The sequence below is a fragment of the Amblyomma americanum genome, chromosome 6 (assembly GCF_052857255.1).
Source record: "Amblyomma americanum isolate KBUSLIRL-KWMA chromosome 6, ASM5285725v1, whole genome shotgun sequence".
Taxonomy (NCBI): domain Eukaryota; kingdom Metazoa; phylum Arthropoda; class Arachnida; order Ixodida; family Ixodidae; genus Amblyomma; species Amblyomma americanum.
In genome coordinates this window covers 198,116,655-198,140,285 of record NC_135502.1, presented here as the reverse complement: position 1 = coordinate 198,140,285, position 23,631 = coordinate 198,116,655, and the positions used below count along the sequence as shown (strand labels likewise).

The window sequence follows — 23,631 nt, the reverse complement described above, 5'->3', positions numbered from 1 at the left end:
GGAAATTTCCTTAGGAGATTACGACAAAATTGTAGCACCATGCGTGAATGCTCTCGTAGCTTCTTTTTCGTTGTCCGCTCCACCGCGCGTTAAAAGCGGCTCACAGCACTTGCCCATTTGGCATTCTTGCTTGGGAAAGCAAAAAGCGTCGGAACGAAGTCTGGGTGCCGCGGTGACATTCGAGGCCTTCCTGCCCATGAATAAAACATTTCGTGATGGACTGCACACGCATTTAACCACAGTACCTCGTCCGCACCTGCCACAAAGTGATTCCCGCACAGTCTTGACGGTGCCCAATGGCGGCCACGATCGTCGACCCGGCGAACAGCTTTTATCCACGCTTCGCGTCGAAGGCGGTCCCGGGAAGCGTTCGGAAAGCGAAAAAATCCGAGTTTGCTTCCCTTTACATATTGGGCAATGCAGCTGTATGCAACACATGTCGTAGGCATTGCCAAATGCGTCGCACTGAACGCTCGACGGCTGCAGCAACGCACCCCGGGCAGGAAGCCGGTTTGTTTACACTTCCACGGCCGGTCTCGAGTAGCGCGCGACCCTTCCAATATGTTTCCCGACACCGCCGCCAGGGGATGGGCGCATGCGCAGTCGCGTCGTGAAAAAGGCGGATTCTTGTCAGCGCCCCCCCTTTTTATCCTTGCGGACAACTCACCCCTCTCTGCCCCCGCTGTCTCTAACCTCTGCTTTCTGCTTCCCCCCCTTTTTTTTCGTCTGTTCCTTTGACCACCCTCCTCCTTTCCCTCAGTCGAAGAGAGGAGTCTGGTCGTTCGTTGTTTGTCTTTTGTGTGATCTGTTTGTTTGCTCGAAGGAGAGCGTTTTACAAAGGAGAAAGAGAAATAATGAGAAAAAGAATAACGCGCTGTCGCCCCCTGTCGACCGAGCAGCCGCTGGGAGCGGGCAGAAAAAAAAGAGAAATAAAAAAAAAGGAAAACGAGGAGCAGGAGGGGAGAATAAGCGCCCCTCAAGGCAGAGCGGTGACTAGTACAGAAACAGACGGTGGCGTATTCGCGGAAGAGATAAGAACTATAGAGGCACGTACTCGCGTGCCGCTGGCCAAAACGAGTAAACAAATAAACAGAAAAAAACGCAGACAGGGCAGGAGACTTCCCTGGAGCCTCTTCAGCAGGAATAGTCAATGCGGAATCAGCGGCGCAGTTAGCTTAACTAGAGACACGTGCAGACGTGCAAGATGCGCTTTTTTTGTCCCGCGCGCGTTGTCAAAAACGGGGGGGGGGGGGGGGGAATTCCGAGAAAAACCTAGGGAAAACGTGTCTGTCCCCAACCGGACATGACGTCATTAAAAGTCACGTGACCATGAAGTTACAAATGTGACGTCACATTGTTTTACCAATCAGCGTTTCAAGCCTACCGACCCGCAAACGCTTCACTTTGAAGGGGTCGTCGCCGCCAAAACCGGTTATCGGGATGCGCCGCCGCCATTTTCTTGCATTCCGCTCCCGCCGTCCCGCCGACTCCCACGCTAGACACGGAAAGCGGCATTCTTCATACAGTCTCTTCGCAGAATGCCTGGGTGCTGCGTTCCCCAGTGCAATAACAGAGCTAAAAATGGCTGGAGGATGTTTTCGTTTCCTAGAGACCAAAGACGACGTCTTCTATGGACTGTGAAAGTGAAGCGGGACAAGTGGCAGCCGACGAACTACTCCTGCATATGCAGCGGAAGTACCGGACTTCTCTGCAGTGCTGAATTTATTTTGGGGCTCATGTCAGCTTCTCTGTGTGACTCTTTCTGATAACCAGACGTGCGATTCTGTGTTCCTGTCGGAGGCGCCATATCATGCTTTTTCAGCCTTTTGATATTTGATCGCTGCAAACGGACGTAGTCTCTTAATTAGAGCTTGAGGCGATATGGAACCTCCTGCGCATTTACGCCTCCGTTCACTTCGCATCACGAAATAAGGCCCAGCCTTGCAATAATATTACGATCTTTCTCAGCCACGAAGCTTGAACAGCAGTGCATCACGCTTCCTTCACAAAAAGTCATCGCTGCCCGCTTAATTTGACAGGCGCATATAGCAGTGCGAAAAGTGAATCCCGGAGTGCAAAAAAGCATACGACGCGTTAAGCTTGTGTTTCTCCGCGTTGCATCAAATTCAGATCTTTTATACTCTTGTTCGCACTATGTTATTCAAGTCATTTATTCTAGCTTATCATATGTCACGGAAGTAGCTCATGGAAATGAAAACAAAAAAGAATGAGTGTGAAGTAATCTCTATTTTGCGCATGTGTGCGGATGTGAGCCTATATGCGTGCTGATGTGCGTTTGTTTGATTTTCTTTATAGTAATTTAATCTTATTTGTCGGGGAATAAAGCATTTAAATTAGCAACAAAATTTTTTCGTCCAAGCTCACTTTGAAGAATCCTGTTTTGAACAAAACCGGGCAGATGGATGGAAGAAGCTGAAGCCGAATGCAGTACCAATGGTTCTCCCGTTCAGGGGTAGGTGTTTCCCATTCGATTCACTGCCTGATTCTGTATAAGTGCATACATTCGTTGCAAACAAAGTGGTGGTCGCTCGGAAACATCTGAATGGCATTTGAGTCGCTGGCCCGGCATGGGTGACTTATTTCGCTTTTAACACGTTATGTGTTCATGAATGTATGTATCCATTCTGCTTCTCAAGTTCTTATGGAGAAGAAACCTTCCACTTATTCAATTCTACTGTCGATCGGCCTACGCAACAATCTTCATCTCAAACACCCTGTTAAGTGGAAGCCCACAGGGCCGATGGGACCCCCCCCCCCCTCCCACACCTGTTACCAGGAGCAGTCATGCCCGGGGGGGGGGGGGGGGATCTAGAAATGTACGTCGAGGCGTGACGCCCGCGCTTAGGGTGAGCTGCGGCACTAATCCTTTCTGTCCCGATGCGTGGCAATCGGTGGATCGAATGCGCGTGCAGCAAGCTGCGCATTCCACTGGGCTCGGATCGGCAAGCCCTGGGCTCCGCCCACTTGCACATACCGTGCCACTGCACTGCGGTTGGTTAAAATTGGGCGAGAGCTAAATTACTCAAGCTCCGCCCAATTATCAAAGGGGTTAAAACAAGTGGGAAACAACGTCTTGGGACGAGCGCGCCGAGTCTCAAGCTCGGCCGTTTTTTAACAGCCTTTTTTATCAGCCTTTTGCTCACCTGCCTTTTTATGTCAGTGCCGTTTTTAATAATTAAGTTTTGTCGTAAGAAGTTGGAATTGCTGCCCCAACCGGCAACGTGTCGCCGGACGAAGACCTGAAGGGCTCTTCGTACTGCTAACCGCCGTTCCCATCAGTAGGAGGGCAGGAAAGTTTAACTCACCCACTTAACCCATTTCCACTTGAAAAGGCAGAATCGGTCGCCTTCTTTTTTTAATACAAATGTAATTAACCAAGGCGACACAAAATGATTCAGGGAGCGGGGAACAAGTCAGTACCTATGTGCATCTTTTGTCCCCAACCCTTAGATTTTTTCGTGTGGAAACTAAAAACTGAAAAAAAAATGCCGAGACGCTGGTCACGCCTTGTTTTCGCTTTGCTCTTTGTCTTGATTTTCCATATTCCATGATTCCCGCATTTTCCCATTACATAATGCGCAGTCTGATCATTGGTTTGTACATCTTTCTGCTTCCAGTTGCTCCAAGGAAGCGAAAACCACCTAGAGACAGAACGCAGCCTGTGCCCACATCCGTCAATGAAGAGGTGAAAAACCCCGCATTATGATTCCACACCGCGTCAGAGGCAGATTTCCTCGCCGAGTCAACTCACATGGTACCACAAGATACGTCATCGGTCAACCTCCAAGTCAACCGCTCAGATGTGGAATCTTTGAATGTCGGAAGTCCAAGCTCGACCGATGAAACACCCACAGCTAGTGAGACACAAACGGATTCTGCTGAGCTGAAAAAGCAGTTGGTTGACATGGAAAGAAAATACGCCACGCTTCAAGAACATCACACAATTGCTAAGAACACAATCCAAAATCTCGAAAAGCAAGTTCAAAAGCATGAAAGCAAGGCTGATAATTTCGCAAAAAATACACGGTTCTTGAATGCAGACCAAATTTCCGCTCTTTCTAAAAATAGCACCCAGGGTCACACGTGGTCTGCGGAGACTGTTAAGCAAGGGTTGCAAATTAAGTTTGTTTGCGGAACGACCGGATATGAGACATTGAGGAAGTTGGGTTACCCTCTTCCGTCCAGCAGTACGTTAGCACGGAAGATCCAGGGACTGAAGTTCCTTCCAGGAATTCTTCAAGAAGTTTTTGACGTCATGAAGTGCAAGGCTGAAACTATGGAAAACGTGGAAAAAGACTGCGCGCTGTTTCTAGACGAGATGGAAATTGCTACAGCGTTTGAACTGGACCGAGGTGAAGATGCCCTCCTTGGAAGTATAACACTTCCTTCGGAGCCAGAGGAGCCCGCCAATCACGCTTTGGTATTCATGTTGGGAGGAATCAATCAGCAGTGGAAGCAGGTCATCGGCTATGAATTCACTGGCCAACACGTGGAAGGTGCCCTGCTCAAAGACTATGTGCTCGACATCGTCCAGCGCTATGGCCAGATCTCCCACAGAGTCCGTGCTCTCACATGTGACATGGGATCAGCGAATCGAGCGATGTGGCGAGAATTAGGATTTTCAAGCCACAGAAATTCTACCACAGTGTGCTCAATACCGCATCCATGTTTAGACGGTAGAGCTTTTTTCACTGCTGATGCAGCACATGTGTTGAAAAACCTAGGAGGGCAACTTTTAAGCTCCAACACTGAGCGATGCCACCGTGCTCGAAAACAACCTCCCATCACCTAACGTGAAACTGGAGCATGTCCAGGCAGTGGTGGACTATGACGCAGAGAGGGAACTTAAAGTAGTCCCTGCCCTATCGAAGATTCGTGTCAGCTCCGGCCACTTTACAAAAATGAAGTTCGGGGTAGCTCTTCAATTCTTCAGAGAAGCTGCACCGGCTATCCGATTTTTGGTGAAAGGCCTGCTTGACCCATCTGCCGAAACAACAGCGTGGTTCTTGGATCTGGTGTCAAAGTGGTATGCCCTCATGTCATCACGCCATCCCACTTTAGCTTTAAGCCACCGAAACATGAAGAAATATTACTCTGCTCTGAAAACCTTGCGCCTGGCAGCAGAAACAATACAAGGGATGAACATGGGCGCCACCTCTCAATGGAAACCATCCCAAGCTGGCCTGCTTATTTCCACGACAGTTGTCCTTCGCCTCCAAGAAGTTTTCCTGGGCAGTGAACGCTACGAGTTTTTCTTAACAAGCAGGCTGCTTCAAGACTGCCTCGAAAATCTTTTTTCGGTTGTACGCCTAATGAAGCCAGTGCCGATGGCGTATCATTTAAAATGCGCTCTGAGGCTTGTGAGTGTGAGCCAGTTTCTGCATACACCGTGAACAACAAGCTATGAGCTTGATGATCAAGAGTACCTCGTCGACCTCTTTTCTCAAGCAAAGAAGCAGTGCTCAGAAAATTTGCCTGAAGAAATAGCCGACTCTGAGATTTTGTTTATTGATGAGCTGACGTCAACGGAATGTTCCATTTTATATTACCTTGGAGGTTTCATCCTGAAAAGCATCTTAAAGTCCGTATCTTGCTCCCAGTGCAAAGATGCCCTCATCGGAACTGTAAGCAGTGAATATGCCGCTTTGACAGTTCTCAAGGAGTATGTGAGTGATGGACGGAACTTGATTTATCCGAGCAGTGAAGTGATCCGCACTCTCAAGAACTACGAGGAATACTTCACAGGCGCTGTCGCATGGTGTAAGAACAAAATACACACGATGAAGTCCCCGCTGAAATCTCTCACAAAATACTTTACGAAGGTAGACCGCCCATGCCTAAACACATGCGCAAATCACAAGGAAGCAATAAGCAAAATGTTGATAGCCACCTACACACGTACGACTGCGGCTACGCATCCATCTACGTCACTACCCAGCCACACGTGCTGGTGGTCACGGAAGCAAAACTTGTGCTCGTGCCAGTCTTCCTTAAAGACGTTGTAGTGAGTGTGAACTTTTCGTGCGCATGCACATAAGCGCGAGAGAAACTTAAGCGCAAGAATCATAAGCTGCGTTATACTTGCAGTGAATCGTCGTTCGTAATCATTTTGTAGATATTGTATCTGTGCTTTAAGGTATTAAATAATCGTTCTTGCGTGCGCCTGTCTTTATGTTTTGATTGCATAGTGTATGCATGACACAGTTTGCCACCATGCATAATACTGCAAGTGGACATAAGCATGCCATGCGTTCGTACTTGAACATGCAGCTGTTCATTTGGCGTACTTCACTTTCTTTCCGCTATATCCACACGCAAGCGCAATAATAGCAAGTTCACGGCGCAGGTATGACAACGACGGCGAGCAGTTGCCCATCCAAAGCAAAGATACCCGCCATAATTTCGCTAATTGTCTCAAGTAGCGAAAGCATCAACGAATCTTTACTCTTACTCTTCATCTAAACTAGAAAAGGAATGATTACCAAAGGTAAAGTCCAATTCAAGCTCCCACTGCAAGCGGGGCCATCTCTATCTAGGCGCGTCACGCAGCAAACGCGCGCCTCGCGACCCACGGTGCAAGGTAATGGCGGCCGCGCTAGCAGACGCGGTTGTCCTCACCCTAAACGGAGAGCGGGCGCGCATCGAGGCACCCTGCTGAGGGACGCTACGGCTCGGCCAGCTATCGGAGCGGACACTGTAACGCACGCAGCGCCGTAGCGCTTTGCGTACGCACAGCTAAAACTTTTCTAGACCACCTGAACTCCATTGAACCCTCAATCAAGTTCACTCTTGAGGAAGAAACCGACGGCTGCCTCCCATTCCTGGACACCACGGTAACCCGTACTCCGACTGGCCTCGTATTTAATGTTTACCGCAAACCTACGCACACTGGAAGATATTTAAATTTCAGTTCTGTGCACCCAGTCGCTCACAAACGGTCTGTGGTTGTCTCCCTGATCAACCGTGCCAGACAGGTCTGCAGTCAAGATGCCGATCTAAAGAGCGAAATGAAAAGAATAGAGTCGGATCTTCGAAGAAACGGCTACCCTCTTTCCTTCATCAGGAACACCGAAAGAAGAATGACAGCGAATCAGCCTACCTCCGAAGAACGCGAGAGCACAGAAAAAACAAAAGAAAAACGAGCTGCTGTCCCATACGTGGCGGGATATAGCGAAGCGCTTGCACGTATTTTCCGCAAAGATGGCGTCAACATCGCGCACGTCCCCGCTGGCAAGGTGCGAACAGAACTGGTGAATGTGAAGGACAAGCTCCCTCGTGAAAGATTTCCAGGTGTTGTATATGAGATAGACTGCGCCGATTGCTCATCATATATATCGGTGAAACAAAGGACTTCAGGAGACGCCTGAGAGAGCACCAGAACGACGTCCGAAACCGGAAAGCAGCATCTAACGCCATCGCAGAGCATGTGCAAGAATCCGGCCACGAGATTAACTGGGATCAAGTAAAGATATTGACAACAGAAAAGAACACATCAGCACGGCAGAATCTTGAGTCCCTTATCATACAGACATCGTCTAACACATTAAACAGGAACGACGGAACTCTACATCCTATCTATGCTAAATCATTAAAAACGCTACTGGGTGCTACAAAAGGACGAATCCGTGCGCCGATTGCTTCATAGTGAACAAGGGAGCCGTAGAGCTCCCGAAACGTCTTTTCATCTTTTGACTTTGGCCAGTGACCAGCAATCTGCATCAAAACTGTCCAGTGTGTTCCTGGACAATAGACCACGCATGGACCATAGACCACGTGTTCGCAGGCCCGCGAAAAGAAGGCTAGTTGGAAACTGCAGGCCAGGATTCTGCAGTAGTAGCCAGGGTAACAGCAGCGGGGGTGACTGCTGATTGGCCTCGCCACGGGTGCCCCGGATGGATGCGGCGAACAGGATACAGGCCGCCCCGTCGCAGCAGGCAGCAGCGGGACGGTGTGCACCGGACAGCAAGCCTCGGTCGCTTCACCGGATCTTCAAGATCGCAGAAACGCTCTCGGCGTGCCCTTAACGTAGGCCACTGGAAAGAAAACGGCGTGCGCAAGGGCCTCGTGACACAATGCTTAACTCGCTATAGCAAGACGGATCGGACGGCTGTGCAAACGCAAAGTTCGAATGAACAAAGCCCTTTCTTGAGTTGAACGAGTCTGCTCAGTTCGTGCGAGGTTACAAAAACGTTAGTTAGTTAGTTATATTGATTTTAATGGCGCAAAAGCAACTATGGCTATGATGCGCCAAACACAAGGTTAGGTTCTTGTTAAATGTTACACTTTTTATACCTAGAGTTTGTTTAAAACATTGGCTTCATTAAGAAACTTAAAAATGCTTGAAAGATCAACCAGTGCTTGATCACCTAAAAGCAACTTGGGGTGTAATGGGATGTATTCATTGTAGAGTGTTGTAAAATATTTTTTTCTTAGTTGTTCCAGTTTTCTACATGAAATTAAAATGTGGTTTACAGTGAGTACAGCGCCGCACATTTCGCAAAGAGGTTTGTCTTGTTTTGTCAGTAAAAAGTTGTGTGTAAGGTGTGTGTGTCCAATGCGAAACGATTGGGATGCAAAGTGCTCCTCCCTCTACAACACGGTCCGGTGGTCGTGCAAGCAGCTACGAAACGTGGTGCAAGCAGCTCCGAAATGTTTTAGGCCTAACTACCACTCTAACAACGACCGTGAAAAAAAAACAAAGACCCGAAACGGGTTATGTGGGGTCGTCCTACTGTGGGGTCGTCCTACCCCGCTCACTGCACGAAGTAGCTTCTGAGCGGTTGGCGCCCATAGTATCGCACGGTGTCGGAGCGCCAGGTGCCAAGCTGCAATACCAGCGAGCTCGTAGCGGCACCCGTGGCCTCAGGCCACCCGGAGCCGCGACTCCCAGAGTCGAAAAAGAGACAGGAGAGAAAAAAAAATATACAGAAAACACGGGCCTCCCACGCGGCTTCCGTACTCACTCGTTTCGAGCTCGGCAACCCCGCGGGCGCTAGGCCTCACGCTCCCTCTATGCGGACCAAGTGGTTCTCATGAAAAAACTCCAGGGAAAACTTCATGAAAAACGTGCTGAGCACGTCCAAAAGTTCAAACATGCTGCAGCGCAACACACCTCGCACTCAAGAAAGCATGCCGCAGGCCCTAGCGATCAAAATTCTCACTAGGCCTAGCCCTTGCCAATTCCAGACAAAGAGCTTTCCTTGAACCGAACAGACGGTCATCAAATGTTCCAAGAGCAGGCCCCACGTTGGGCTGCCAGATGTGGGATTTTAATAGGGGAGATAAATACGTTTTGCACCATTTAATCGAGGCTGACACTGTTCAAACCACCCGGATCCCACTCCGTAATCGCGTACTCTACGGAGCGCACGCCGACAATGGCGGGCCTTGCTCTGAAGGAACAAAGGAACGACACTCTCGCTGACACAAGCTATGCATTTATTCTTACAGCAACAATAACGGCAGCTAGCAACAAGACACGCTAAGGAATCGGGGTCCTCCGACTCATCAGCAAGGTTACGAGCGAATGTTCGCCCACGCTAGGGCAGGGGATACTCCAAGGCCGGACGGGACGAATTGCGGGTGAACGATCCGCCCCACGAGGCCTCGCCCCGCGGGCGTAGAGCGGTGCGCCGCGAGGGATACGTCCGATCCCGACGGCGTTCCCCAGCCGAAGAGAGTGATGCTGTGTTCCACGCGCGCGCGTAGCAAGCCGTTTCTCGCGCAGCGACGCCGGCGCACTCTCTTGTTAGTTAAGTCAACTGGGGAAAGCCAACCAAAAGGGACGCGGGGCGAGCCCCCCAAAACATGCAAGTTTTGTATATATATATATTGATGGTGGGCACCTTAGTAATCCCTGAACTGCTTTTGACATTGCCCTGCTGAGAACTTGGGAAAGGATTGGCGCACATGGTTGATGATTTCAACACTTAAAACAGAATAGTGGGACTCAAGCAATATTTCATGGTTTGGGTACGAACTAAGAGTTCAGGCTGTGTGGTGAGGTGTGGAGACCGGACAGAATACATACGTCTAGGGCAGCTGTACTTCGTTTCATGCATAACCGGCAACACTGCGAAGGCTCTGGAAGTAGTGCATCGACGAAACCATATTACTCCGCCACATGTCATTCGTCCTTCTCGAAGCCTCTGTGAGTGTTCGGACGAAAACAAAGTGGTGTAAAACAAAGTGGTACCACTGAAAAAAAAAATGCCGAAGCTGTAAGGCGCTCAGTGCGCGGACCTTCTGGCCATAATTTTCACTCAGTGTGAACTGCTTTTTTAGACGACGATGGAGGTAGGGCGATGAGCCCTACCAGCTGTGTATCAGACCGAAATGGCATTATTACTTCTCAATGTCTCGGCTAGCTGGAGGATGGAAATGTGGCAAGAGGTACACAGAAGTCCAGGAGATGGCAATTCGCAGGACTTAAGATCGGTTGCAACGACATTTGCTTGTGTTCACTTTTGTTGTAGGGCGAAGTACTTTTCGGACGCAGACGCAGTTTGCGCGAGCAGGCGCACTAGCTCTGGCAGCGTTGACAGCTATGTGTGAAACGAAGTATAGTAGCCGTACATCTGGACTGTAATACAGCTCTCCCACGAGCACTTTGGAGATTCTCTATATAAATTCAAACGAGTTCATGCTGCTTCTATGCGGAAAGATTGATCGCCATCGAGATTTCATAATCTCACACCAAGGGACTGTGGTGCGAATGTCGCTGCCACTAATTTTTCAGGCATGCTAGCAATCGGCTTATAAGTTCACTCTGAAAATCTTGAAAATAATAATTTTATTCATGACAGTATCTCTCTTTAAATAGGCTTGGTTGTCTCGAACGACCTATGATAACATTCATGCAATTTTGAGGAAGCTGTTGTTGGTTGTTTTTGTATTGCTAACACCAATGGTAGTGCACTTGCTGTAGTCATTTGTCACCCAGCCGGTCTTTTTCTGCAAAATCAGTTGTATATTTGGAAGTTCTAAATTTTTGGTCAACAACGGAAGCTTCGGCAAGTAGCTACTGCCTCATAATTTTGCAACAGCGTAACACAATGAGAACAAGGTCGAGAAGTGGCGCAAAGACTGTGCTGAACTTAGAGCTATGTTTTATTAGAAAAAACACGCATCAATTTATACATTCCAAATATCTACGCACATGCGCATCGTCAATCAAAGAATCACACCCAGAAGGGTCTATTACGGATAAAGTCCCCACACATCAAAGGTGCGTACACACAGGCTTTATCTATTGTGTAGTAGGCTCATTTCCTTGGCTCATATCGTTGCAGATGGTGCACGGACACACCCTTCGTTCTTCCTAATAATACAGAACGCCTCAGCCAGTTCCCGTGTGTGACTGTATGTCGATACATCACCTCTGTGTCTACAAAAAAACGGACTACATTCCCCGGATTAAACAGAGCTTGGCTAGATTAGTTTCCATCTTTTGTAATGAGTTAGCATGCTCCATTAACCTTATTAAAAGATCGGCCAGTCTGACCTACGTACTTACGACCACAATAAAGAGGAATTTGATGCACCACACTCATCTACATAGAACATATCCATTTAGATGATTAGCATGACATCTGTTCCTCGTGCGTCCTTCATCGTTCCTTTGCATTGCCGCGCCTATTTTTCTAGTTTGTTAGGGGGAAAAGAACACCGTGCTTAGCACCCACTTTCTTCAATGTCTTTGATAGAGCACGCACATATGGTATGACCACCACTTGCTTGCGTTCTTTTAACGCCCCTCGCCGTTCCCTATCACGCTCCGATGACTTCAATGTACGGATAACTTTGTTCGCACTGGACACAAGAACGGAGTCTGGGTGCCCCGCTTCTTTGCACCTCTTAACTTGTGTTTCCAGGATACCGCCCATTTGATGAAGAGGGGACCTCTTCACTGTCATGTTTAAACAACTTCTAACTATCCCTGCTTTTACCAGCCCAGACGAAAGGACTTACAGTTCTATAGCAGCTTTCCGCTTCTAGGGGAGTACTGCCAACAAATATGGGTCGCATGGACTGTCAGTTTGAAATCAAAGAACTGCAAGGCATCTTCTTACGGGACTTCAAGGGTGAATTTTAGTCCAGAACTATTCCTTCCAAAAGCTTCAAAGACCCTCGTCACGTATTCATCCTTCAGGGACTCAGCAATCACTTTAATATCTTCTACACAACGTAAAATGCATGAAACAGTTGCAACTAGATCACATTCAATCATCTTATCAACCTGGCTTAAGAAAATGTTGCTGAGAATTGGGGCACACACCGGACTTTTGCATGAAAATTTTATCGTCCCACACGACTTTAGAGTTGCCGACGTAAAACGACAGCAATTGTAAAAGATAGACAGTTGTGATTCCGCAGCTATTTTGAAACTGGCAATCGTCATTGTTGTCCTAAATATACCGTCTTACATACTTCACGAGCTGGCTATGTGGGAGTGAATAATACATATCAACCACATCCACGCTGAGGCATGTTAGTAATGCAGGTCCATTATCCATGAAGAACTTTGTCACAGATTCTGAGTTTTGTATCTGGGAAGGGTCCGCTACCAGTAGTCAGGACAAATCTTTAGATAGGTAGAAAACCCAATGAATTTCCATGAGTCGTGCTCTAAAACGATGGCTATGAATGTTAGACCAGGCTTATGAGTCTTTGCTGAAAAGTAAATTTCCAACACTGAGACTCCAGCTTTTATCCAGTTTTTAGCCATGCATAAAGGCTGAACCTCTGCAATAATTGTTCAGCATTGTGCTTCCACCTCGTTGGGTTCCTTTTAACCCTCTTGAAAGTTCTTTAGCACTGCTTCACGAGCCTTAATAGCAAACAGATTTTCAGAGAGTACGACAATGAACCCTTCCTTACCAGACTCCAAAACGCGCCAGCTATTGTCACACAGATATTTCAGTAAAGAGCGCTGCTAATTGCGCTGCCCACTTGTCCGACCACTACTAGCAACAGCATCAACGCATTCCGACGGGCATCGGGTCCTGTCCTCAGCCGGAGCCCTACTCGACACATTCTGTGCAATGGCTAGCATTTCAATAGTTTTCATACCAGGCTGCAAGCAAAACTTGGGCCCCAGACTCAGAGTCCTCTGCTGCTTGCATGGCATCAGCAGTTATTTCACCCAGTACCATAAGCTTTCCATCCATAGGAGGACGTCTTGTGGACTAGGAAAAAGAGTTGCGGAACACGTTCCACAGGATTTCTGTGAGCTGGTCTGTTGTCGCAATTCTTTACACTGCTTCACGAGCCATAATAGCAAACTGATTTTCAGAGAGTACGACAATGAACCCTTCCTTATCAGACTCCAAAACGCGCCAGCTATTGTCACACAGATATTTCAGTAAAGAGCGCTACTGATTGCGCTGCCCACTTGTCCGGCCACTACTAGCAACAGCATCAACGCATTCCGACGGCCATCGGGTCCTGTCCTCAACCGGAGTTCTACTCGACACATTCCGTGCAATGGCTAGCATTTCAATAGTTTTCATACCAGGCTCCAAGCAAAACTTGGGCCCCAGACTCAGAGCCCTCTGCTGCTTGCATGGCATCAGCAGTTATTTCACCCAGTACCATAAACTTTCCATCCATAGGAGGGCGTCTTGTGGACTAGGAAAAAGAGTTGTGGAACACGTTCCACACGATTTCTGTGAGCTGGTCTGTTGTCGCAATTCTTTGTTTATTTTTTGTTTATTGTAATGCCCACAGCGCCACAAGTGGCATTACAGTGGGGGGAAAAAACACATCATACAAACGAAAAGAAAGGCAACAAAGTGCAGCACATACAATGCAACCATGATGCAACAGTAATACAGCCTAAAAACAGCATTCACAGAGATGAAGAGAATAAATCACCTGACGTAATTAATACCACCTCCTCAGAGAGCCGGTTCCAATATCTTATAGACCTAGGGAAAAAAGCATATTTGTACATCTCTGATTTACAGTTAATTTCCCTAACTTTTAAGCGATGGTCACGACGTAGCGAAATATAGTTTGGTGAATGGGTGTACAGGTCACGGTTTATGCCAGTACTGGAATAGTAAATACTATGAAAAAATTGTAACCTCAAACAATATCAACGTTTTTCAAGCGTCTTCAATCCCAGCGAGTTTTTTGCACGTGAAACGCTAAAGCTCCTGGTATAGTTGTTAAAGACATATCGGATACCCAAGTTTTGTACCCTCTCAAGTTTATCTATATCCGTTTTATGCCAAGGGTCCCATACTGCGCAGGCATATTCGAGAACCGAGCGAACGTTTGTCATAAAAAGTAACTCTTTTGTTTCTAAAGGGAATTGCTTGGTGTTACGCCTTAAAAAAACAAGAACGCAACAGGCCTTTCCTGTTACATAGTCGACGTGTCTCCAGCTTAGGTTGGAGGTTATGAATACGCCGAGATATTTGTATTCTGATACTGAGGAAAGTTGTGTTCCATTAATTGTATAAGAGAATTCATGGGGCTTTTTCTTTTTTGTGACTGGCATATACACAGATTTTCGCAAGTTAATAAACATACCCCATTTCTTACACCAATAAGACACCCTGTTCAAATCATTCTGTAACTGCACACAGTCATTCGGACTATCAACGACCCTATACAATGCGCAGTCATCTGCAAACAGACGAATATGAGAAGAGATATTAGAGCAAATGTCATTCATAAAGATCAAAATTAACAAAGGTCCGAGCACTGATCCTTGAGGTACACCAGAAGATATAATGCATTCGCTTTATAATTTTTCATTAATAACCACTCTTTGTTTCCTTAAGTGCAAGTAATCTTGTATCCAGTCAATCATTCTCTCATCAATGTTATACCACGACAACATTTCAAGCAAAAAAGAATGAGGAACAACATCAAATGCCTTCTTGAAATCCAAGAAGACGCAATCTACAGACAACCCTTCATCAAGTGCACTTGTCAGATCATGAATTAGTTCAGTCAACTGTGTTACACAAGAAAGGCCCTTACGAAAACCATGCTGCTGATTGCTTAGTAAGGAATGCGTATTCATATGATTAATAATGCTAGTGAAAAACACATGTTCCAAAAGTTTACAAGCAATACTCGTCAAAGAGATGGGACGATAGTTGGAAACAACATTTAGAGGGCCAGATTTGTGTACAGGAACTACATTGGCTAACTTCCAGTCAGAAGGCAGCGCTCCTTCCTCTAAGGATTTTGTGTAAATGACTCTCAGATATGCAGACAACTCACACGCACATGCACGGAAAAGAGCAGTTGGTAGATCGTCAGGACCAGGAGCACTGGCAGCATTCAGCCCTTTGAGTATCAACTCAATTCCTGTTTGATTAAACTCGACACCACGCATGTGATCAGAATTAACTCGACCAAAATTGAGCTCGACGTGAGAGGTGTTGGAAGAAGCAGAGAATACAGAAGAAAAAACTCGTTGAAGCACTCAGCTTTATCGATACTCTCGTCGATAATGGAACCTTCATGTACAAGAGATGGAATCGATACTTGATCCTTGCCGTTTCTTTTCATGAACTGCCAAAATTCTTTAGGGCACTCTTTTATGCGCAAATGAAAAGAAGAAAAAAATAAGTCTTTTGCTTGTTTAACGGCTACCTTTGCTGCGTTTGTTGTATATTTTAATTTTTCATTGTTCTGTATAGAAGGATTCCTTCTATACGCCCTGTAAGCAGCCTGTCTTTTGTATATGAACCTGCGCGGAGTTTTGTTAAACCAAGGCTTGCTTTTGCTTCGTCGTGACGTCAAGATCCAACTAGGAACGTACATTTCACGTAACTCTAAAATTTTTTCTTTGAAAATTTTCCACAACTCGTGAACTGACATCGTTTCAGACAGCGTTTCCAACACATGAAAGTAGGATACGAGAGCAGCGCAGATATCACTGACACGTGCTTTACCATAGCTATATATGCGACGCCGCCCGCCGTCACTAACTCTGACGTAATCCAGCTCCATTTCGCACAGGACTGAACTGTGATCACTGATCCCGGGCAAGATTACAGGAGGGTGCACAGCCTCAGGAATGCTAGTCAAGAAAAGATCTAGAACGTTGTTCCCACGGGTTGGTTGAGTCACGATTTGCGTCAAAGCGAAAGAGGCGCAAATATTAAGCATCGCTTTAGTCTCCTTATTACCGCTACTTGATACAATGCCTAAATGGGACCAATCAATTTCAGGCCGATTAAAGTCACCTCCGATGGCCATGTAGTCATGCTTAACTGATTCGACAGCTTTTGAAACGTCACTTAAGGTGACGGATGCACTTCCCGGTGGTCGGTAAAATGAACACACAGCAATAGATTTACCATTTCCTAAACGTATTTTGACCCAAACAGCCTCACTAGTTCCAACGTCAATATCAAGTTTCTGGGAATTAACTGTTTCATCTACCAGGATGAAAACACCCCCACCATGCGTGCAGCGATCTTTCCTATAGCTGCAGTAATTTCTTGGAAACACTTCACTATCAGCAATATCACCATGTAGCCATGACTCACATCCAAGAACGACGGACGGCTTCGTCAGTTCAACGAGACCCAGTAATTCATCTTTTTTGTTTTTAATGCTACGGCAATTAACTACCAAGAAAGACAAGCGACAGTTATCAGCTTTAAGTCACGTGACCCGCTTCACACACTTTTCATCGTATACATACTTTCCATCCTTCAGGCATAAAGTATCATATCTGATGACCGGACGATCTGATTCATCACAATGTGCTTTCGCGTATTCCCAGAGAATTTTTCGTTTCTTTCGTACATTATCGCAGTAATCATCAGATATACTGATAGAAGTACCCTTGAGTTTTTTTGCTTTTGCAAAGACTGCTCATAGGTCTGTCGCTGTGCGCGGGCAAAGCGGTAGCCATGGCTTGCGTTTCGCGCTCGCGCCCTGCGCCACTGTCGCTGGGCGGGACTCCGATTCCTTGGCGCAAATCGGTGCGGTACCTTGGCTTGGACATCGACTGGCGCCTCTCCTTCCGCCCCGCGGCGACCAAGGCCTGTTTGCAGATGAAGAGGATCACCGCCGCCGTACACAAGCTCACCGCTCGAGGCCATGGCATCAGCCAGCAAGCCGCGCTGCGACTATACAACGCCGCAGCATTGGGGGCGGCACTCTACGCGTTGCCGCTCGTCTCGGTGCGCAAACCGTGCTGGAGGAAGCTTGAACTCCAGCACTGCAAGTCCCTGCGCGTGTGCCTCGGCCTGCCGAAGGACTCGCAGTGCGCCGCAACACTGGCCGAGGCAGGAGCATGGCCGCTTCAGCTCCAAGCGGCGCGCAGGGCACTGCACCACATTGATCGTTTGCATCGCGCACCGGACGGCGGCCCGCTATTGCAACGAATGCGCACGCACCCACGCTCGCAAATGGGTGCGGCGCTTTTGGACTACGAGCGCCTCACAGAAGCCGCCCCCCCCCCCCCCCCCCCCCCTACGGCCCCTGCCAGCCATGGCCTGCTGCCTCGGAGATAGAGCGCGAGATCGTCGGCATCGCGGGAAAGCGGAGCACGCCCCTCTGCGCTGTGCAGCAGCTGACCAGAGCCGTCATTCACGAGGATCTTCAGGGCCATGTCCTCGTGTACACAGACGGCTCAGTGGTCCGCGACAGCCGCTCCATCGCAGCGGCGGCTACAATCCCAGCCCTGCGACTGCACAGCCAGACCCACGCCAACTTCCTGGGATCCTCTACCACGGCGGAGCTGATGGGGATAAACCTGGGCCTGGACCTGCTGCTCTCCATCGCACCTCCGCCACCCAGGAGTGCTCTGCTCTGCGACTCCCGCACCGCCCTCACCCGCCTACAGTGCATCGGCCGCGGTACCCCCCTAGTGCGCGGCATTCGCGCAAACATCGAGCGCCTTGCACAGCAAGGATGTGTTGTGCGCGTGCAGTGGGTGCCCGGTCACTGCGGCATCGCGGGAAACGAGGAGGCCGACGAACTTGCGACCGCCGCACATCAACTACCTCCGAGCGATCCCCCGCTAGCGCTGGAGGACGTGCGAGCGGTCATCCATGATCATCTCCGACAGCAGCACCCCGACCCACGCATCGCGGGAGGTGAGCGCATTCCAAGCATCAACGGCTGCCGCGCCCTCTCGCGGGCGCAACGCGCAATGATCCTCCGCGCGCGCATCGGCTGCGTGTGGCCTGGGGACCGACGGGTGCGCCACGGACTAGCGACGAGCGAAGTGTGTGTTAGATGCGGTGCAGTGGAGACACTGGAACATCTGCTACTTCGCTGCACCGCGTTCGCTGACGCTCGTCGTGATATGCTCGCGGCCTACAGGGCGCTGGGCATCCTACCAGACTCGCTCAAGACGCTGTTGTGGCCGCAGGGCAGTGCGCGCACCCGTGAGCGAACAATGGTGAGCTTGTGTGCTTTTCTCGAACAGACGGGCCTGACGTCCCCTCTGTTCTGCGCCAGGTAGTGTTAGGCAGTGACGGAACGCTCCGCTAGTGCTACCTCGGACGCTTAAAACAGCTGGCCGCCCCACACCAGCTGTTGTGTACAAGTGCTGTGCGCGTGTGTCGCGGTGGTTTCGGTTAGTTTAGGGTGCCTCGATGCGCGCCCGCTCTCCGCTGAGGGTGGAGCCACTCTTTGAAGGGGTCGCCGCCGCCAAAACCGGTTCTCGGGAGGCGCCGCTGCCATTTTCTTGCATTCCGCTCCCGCGTCCCGTCGACTGCCCACGCTAGACACGGAAAGCGGCATTCTTCACAGTCTTTTTGCAGAATGCCTGGGTGCTGCGTTCCCCAGTGCACTAACAGCGCTAAAAATGGCTGGAGAATGTTTTCGTTTCCTAGAGACAAAAAACGACGTCTTCTATGGACTGTGAAAGTGAAGCGGGACAAGTGGCAGCCGACGAACTACTCTTGCATATGCAGCGTAAGTACCCGACTTCTCAGCAGTGCTAAATTTATTTCGAGGCTCGTGTCAGCTTGTCTTTGAGTCTGTTTCTGATGACCATATTTACGATTTCGTGTTCCTGTCGGAGGCGTCATGTCATGCTTTTGCAGGTTTCTGATATTTGATCGCTGCAAACGGTCGTAGTCTCTTAGAGCTTGGGGGGCGATATGGAACCTCTGGCGCATTTACGTTTCCGTTCATTTCACGTGGCAATAAGGCTCAGCCTTCTAAAATTATTACGATCTTTGTCAGCCACGAATCTTGAGCAGCAGTGCATCACGCTTACTTCACAAAAAGCCCTCGCTGCCCGCTTAATTTTGGCAGGCGCATACCTGTATAGCAGTATGAAAAGGGAATCCCGGAGTGCAGAATAGCATGGGACGCGTTTTAGGCTTGTGTTTGTCCACATTGCATCAAATTCAGATCTTTTATACTTTTGTTCAGTGCGAAAATTGTTATTCATGACATTTATTCTAGCTTATATGTCATGGAAGTAGCGCATGGAAATAAAAAAAAACGGAGTAGTGTGAAGTACATCTCTATTTTGTAAATGTGTGCGGATGTGAGCCCATATGCGTGCCGGCGTGCGTTTGTTTGATTTTCTTGATTTATCGTAATTTAATCTTATTTTTCGGGGAATAAGGCATTTATATTAGCAAAAAAAATTTTTCATGCAGGCTCACTTTGAAGAATCATGTTTTGAGCAAAACCGGGCAGATGGATGGAAAAAGCTGAAACCTAATGCTGTACCAACGGTTTTCTCATTCAGGGGTAGGTATTTCCCGTTTGATTCGCTGCCTGATTCTGTATAAGTGCATACATTCGTTACTAAAAAAAGTGGTGGCATTTGAGCCGCTTGCCCGGTATGGGTCACTTATTTCGCCTTTAACAGGTTATGTGTGCATGCATGCATGTCTTCTCGCACGCTCATCAAGAAGCCTCCCACTTATTCAATTCTACTGTCGATCGGCTCACGCAGCAGCCTTCATCTCAAACGCCCACTTCACCCATTCTTACTTGAAAAGGCAGAATCGGTCGCCTTCTCTAATTAATACAAATGGAATTAACCAAGACGGCATTGTAATTAATACAGGGAGCGGGGAACAAGTGAAGTACTTATGTGCACCTTTTGGCCCCTACCCTTAGAATTTTTTGTGCAAAACTAAAGACTGAAAAATAAAATGCCGAGACGCTGGTCATGCCTTGTTTTCGCTTTGCTCTTTATCTTGATTTTCCATATCCCGTGATTCCCGCATTTTTCCTTTACATAGTGCTCAGTTTGATCATTGGTTTGTACATCCTCCTGCTTCCAGTTGCTCCAAGGAACCGAAAGCCACCTAGAGACAGAACGCAGCTTGTGCCCATATCCGCCAATGAAGAGGTGAACAACCCCGCTGAAGGACTTCACATCGCATCAGAGGCAGATTTGCTCCCCGATTCAACCGAAATGGTGTCCCGAGATACGTCATCGGTCAATCTCCAAGTCGACAGCTTAGATGTAGAATCTTCGAACGTCGGAAGTCCAAGCTCGACAGATGAAACACCTACAGCTAGTGGGACACAAACGGATTGTGCTGAGTTGAGAAAGCAGTTGGTAGACATGGAAAGGAAATACGCCACGCTTCAAGAACATCACACAATTGCTAACAAGACAATCCAAAAGCTCAAAAAGCAAGTTCAAAAGCATGAAAGCATGGCTGATAATTTCGCAAAAAATACACGGTTCTTGAATGCAGACCAAATTTCCGCTATTTCTAAAAATAGCACTCAGGGTCACACGTGGTCTGCGGAGACGGTTAAGCAAGGGTTGCAAATTAAGTTTGCTTGCGGAACGACAGGATATGAGACATTGAGGAAGTTGGGTTACCCTCTTCCGTCCAGCAGGACGTTGGCACGGAGGATCCAGGGACTGAGGTTCCTTCCAGGCATTCTTCAAGAAGTTTTTGATGTCATGAAGTGCAAGACTGACACAATGGAAAACGTGGAAAAAGACTGTGTGCTGTTTCTAGACGAGATGGAAATTGCTACAGCATTTGAACTGGATCGAGGTGAAGACGTTCTCCTTGGAAGTATAACACTTCCTTCGAAGCCAGAGGAGCCCGCCAATCACGCTTTGGTGTTCATGCTGGGAGGAATCAATCAGCGGTGGAAGCAGGTCATCGGCTATGAATTCACTGGCCAACACGTGGAAGGTGCCGTGCTTAAAGACTATGTACTCGACATCATTCGGCGCTGTGGCCAGATTTCTCTCAGAGTCCGTGCTGTCACATGTGACATGGGATCAGCAAATCGAGCGATGTGGCGAGAATTAGGATTTTCAAGCCACAGAAATTCTACCACAGTGTGCTCAATACCGCATCCATGCTTGGACGGGAAAGAGCTTTTTTTCACTGCTGATGCAGCACATGTGTTGAAGAACCTACGAGGGCAACTTTTAAGCTCGAAAGTGTTTGCACTGAGCGATGCCACCGTGCTCGACAACAACCTCCCGTCACCAAACGTGAAACTGGAGCACGTCCAGGCAGTGGTGGACTACGACGCAGAGAGGGAACTTAAAGTAGCCCCTGCCCTATCGGAAGTTCATGTCAGCTCCGGCCACTTTACAAAAATGAAGGTAGGAGTAGCTCTTCAATTCTTCAGAGAGGCGGCACCGGCTATCCGATTTTTGGTGAAAGAAGGGCTGCTTGACCCATCTGCCGAAACGACAGCATGGTTCTTCGATCTGGTGTCAAAGTGGTATGCCCTGATGTCATCACGCCATCCCACTTTAGCTTTAAGCCACCGAAATATGGAGAAATATTACGCTGCTCTGAAAACCTTGCGCCTTGCAGCAGAAACTATACAAGGGATGAATATGGGCGCCACCTCTCAGTGGAAACCATCCCAAGCTGGGCTGCTTATTTCCACGACAGTTGTCCTTCGCCTCCAAGAAGTTTTTCTGGGCAATGAACGCTACGAGTTTTTCTTAACAAGCAGGCTACTTCAAGACTGCCTCGAAAATCTTTTTTCAGTAGTACGCCTAAGGAAGCCAGTGCCGACGGCATATGATTTAAAATGTGCTCTGAGGCTTGTTAGTGTGAGCCAATTTCTACACACGCCACGAACAACAAGCTATGAGCTTGATGATCGAGAGTACCTCGTCGATCTCCTTTCTCAAGCAAAGAAGCAGCACTCAGAAAATTTGCCTGAAGAAATAGATGACTCTGAGATTTTGTTCATCGAAGAACTGACGTCAACGGAATGTTCCATTTTGTACTACCTGGGAGGGTTCATCCTGAAAAGCGTCTTAAAGTCTGTGTCTTGCTCCCAGTGCAAAGATGCTCTCATCGGAACAGCTTGTAATGAATATGCCTCTTTGACAATTCTGAAGGAGTATGTGAGGGATGGAGGAAACTTGATTTATCCTAGCAGTGAAGTGATGCGCACTCTCAAGAACTACGAGGAGTACTTCACAGGCGCTGCCGCGTGGTGCACTAACAAAATACACACGATGAAGTCCCCGCTGAAATCGCTCACTGAATACTTTGCAAAGATAGACCGACCATGCCTGAACACATGTGCAGATCACAAGGAAGCAATAGGAAAAATGCTGATAGCCGCCTACACAAGACTGCGGCTACGTATACATCTACGTCAGTACCCAGCCACACGTGCTGGTGGTCACGGAAGTAAAACTTGTGCTGGTGTTTCTCTTCCTTGAAGACGCTGTAATAAGTGTGAACTTTTCGTGTGCATGCACATAAGCGTGAGAAAAATTAAAGCGTAAGACACACAAGTTGCATTACGCTTGCATTGAATCGTCTTTTGTAATCATTTTGTAGATATTGTACTTGTGCATTAAGGCATTAAATGATTGTTCTTGCGTGCGCCTAGGTTTTTATGTTTTGACTGCAAAATGTTTTTGCCACCATTGCATAATAGTGTAAGTTAACGTAAGTATGTCATGCGTTCGTACTTGAATATGCAGCTGTTCACTTGGCGCACTTCACCCTCTTTCCGCTATATCCACAAGTAAGCGCAATGATAGCAACTCCGTGGCGCCGGTATTCCAACGACGACGATCAGCTGCCCGCCGTGATCACCTATAGCAAAACAAAGAAAGATATCCGTTATACTTTCGCTAATCGTCTCGAAATAGCGAATGCATCACCGAATCTTTACTCTTACTTTTCATCTAAACTATAAAATGAATGATTTTCAAAAGTAAAGTCAAATTCAAGCTCCCAATGCAAGCGGGGCCACCTCTATCTAGGCGCGCCACGCAGCAAACGAGCGTCTCGCGACCAGCGGAAGCAAGAAAATGGCGGTCGCGCTAGCAGACGACGCTGTTGTCCTCACCCTAAGCGGAGAGCGGGCGCGCATCGAGGCACCCTAGGGCTGCGTTCCAATACTCTAGACGTCTAACAAGACGTCTAGTGTGACGTCTAGGAAGCAGTCTACATGTCCATGTATTGGAACTTGTCTAGTGCTCACGCCGCCTCGCGGCATAATAATGTAACTAAAGCTTATGAACAGTTGTACTACTATTTTTCACAAACTGAGCAATAAAGATAATTAAAAACGTGTTTTCAACAAGTTTACACATTTCTTCTGGAATGAATTTGCGCGTAAACCGGACTGGTGGATGTGCCTATCGGTCAGTCTACTTGTAGCAGACGGGACCGCTCTCCGAAGACGACGCTAAAG

General features: G+C 48.0%; 1 protein-coding gene across 1 annotated transcript; it reads left to right on the top strand.

Annotated features, from left to right (window-relative positions):
• The first annotated feature begins 1,538 nt into the window (after nt 1-1,538).
• LOC144095680 (uncharacterized) lies at nt 1,539-15,333 on the top strand. The gene is made up of 6 exons (XM_077629344.1): nt 1,539-1,695; nt 2,381-2,473; nt 3,639-3,718; nt 3,764-4,579; nt 5,622-5,781; nt 15,245-15,333. The coding sequence occupies exons 1-6, from the start codon at nt 1,539-1,541 to the stop codon at nt 15,331-15,333; spliced, it is 1,395 nt and encodes a 464-aa protein (XP_077485470.1).
• Nucleotides 15,334-23,631: the final 8,298 nt, after the last annotated feature.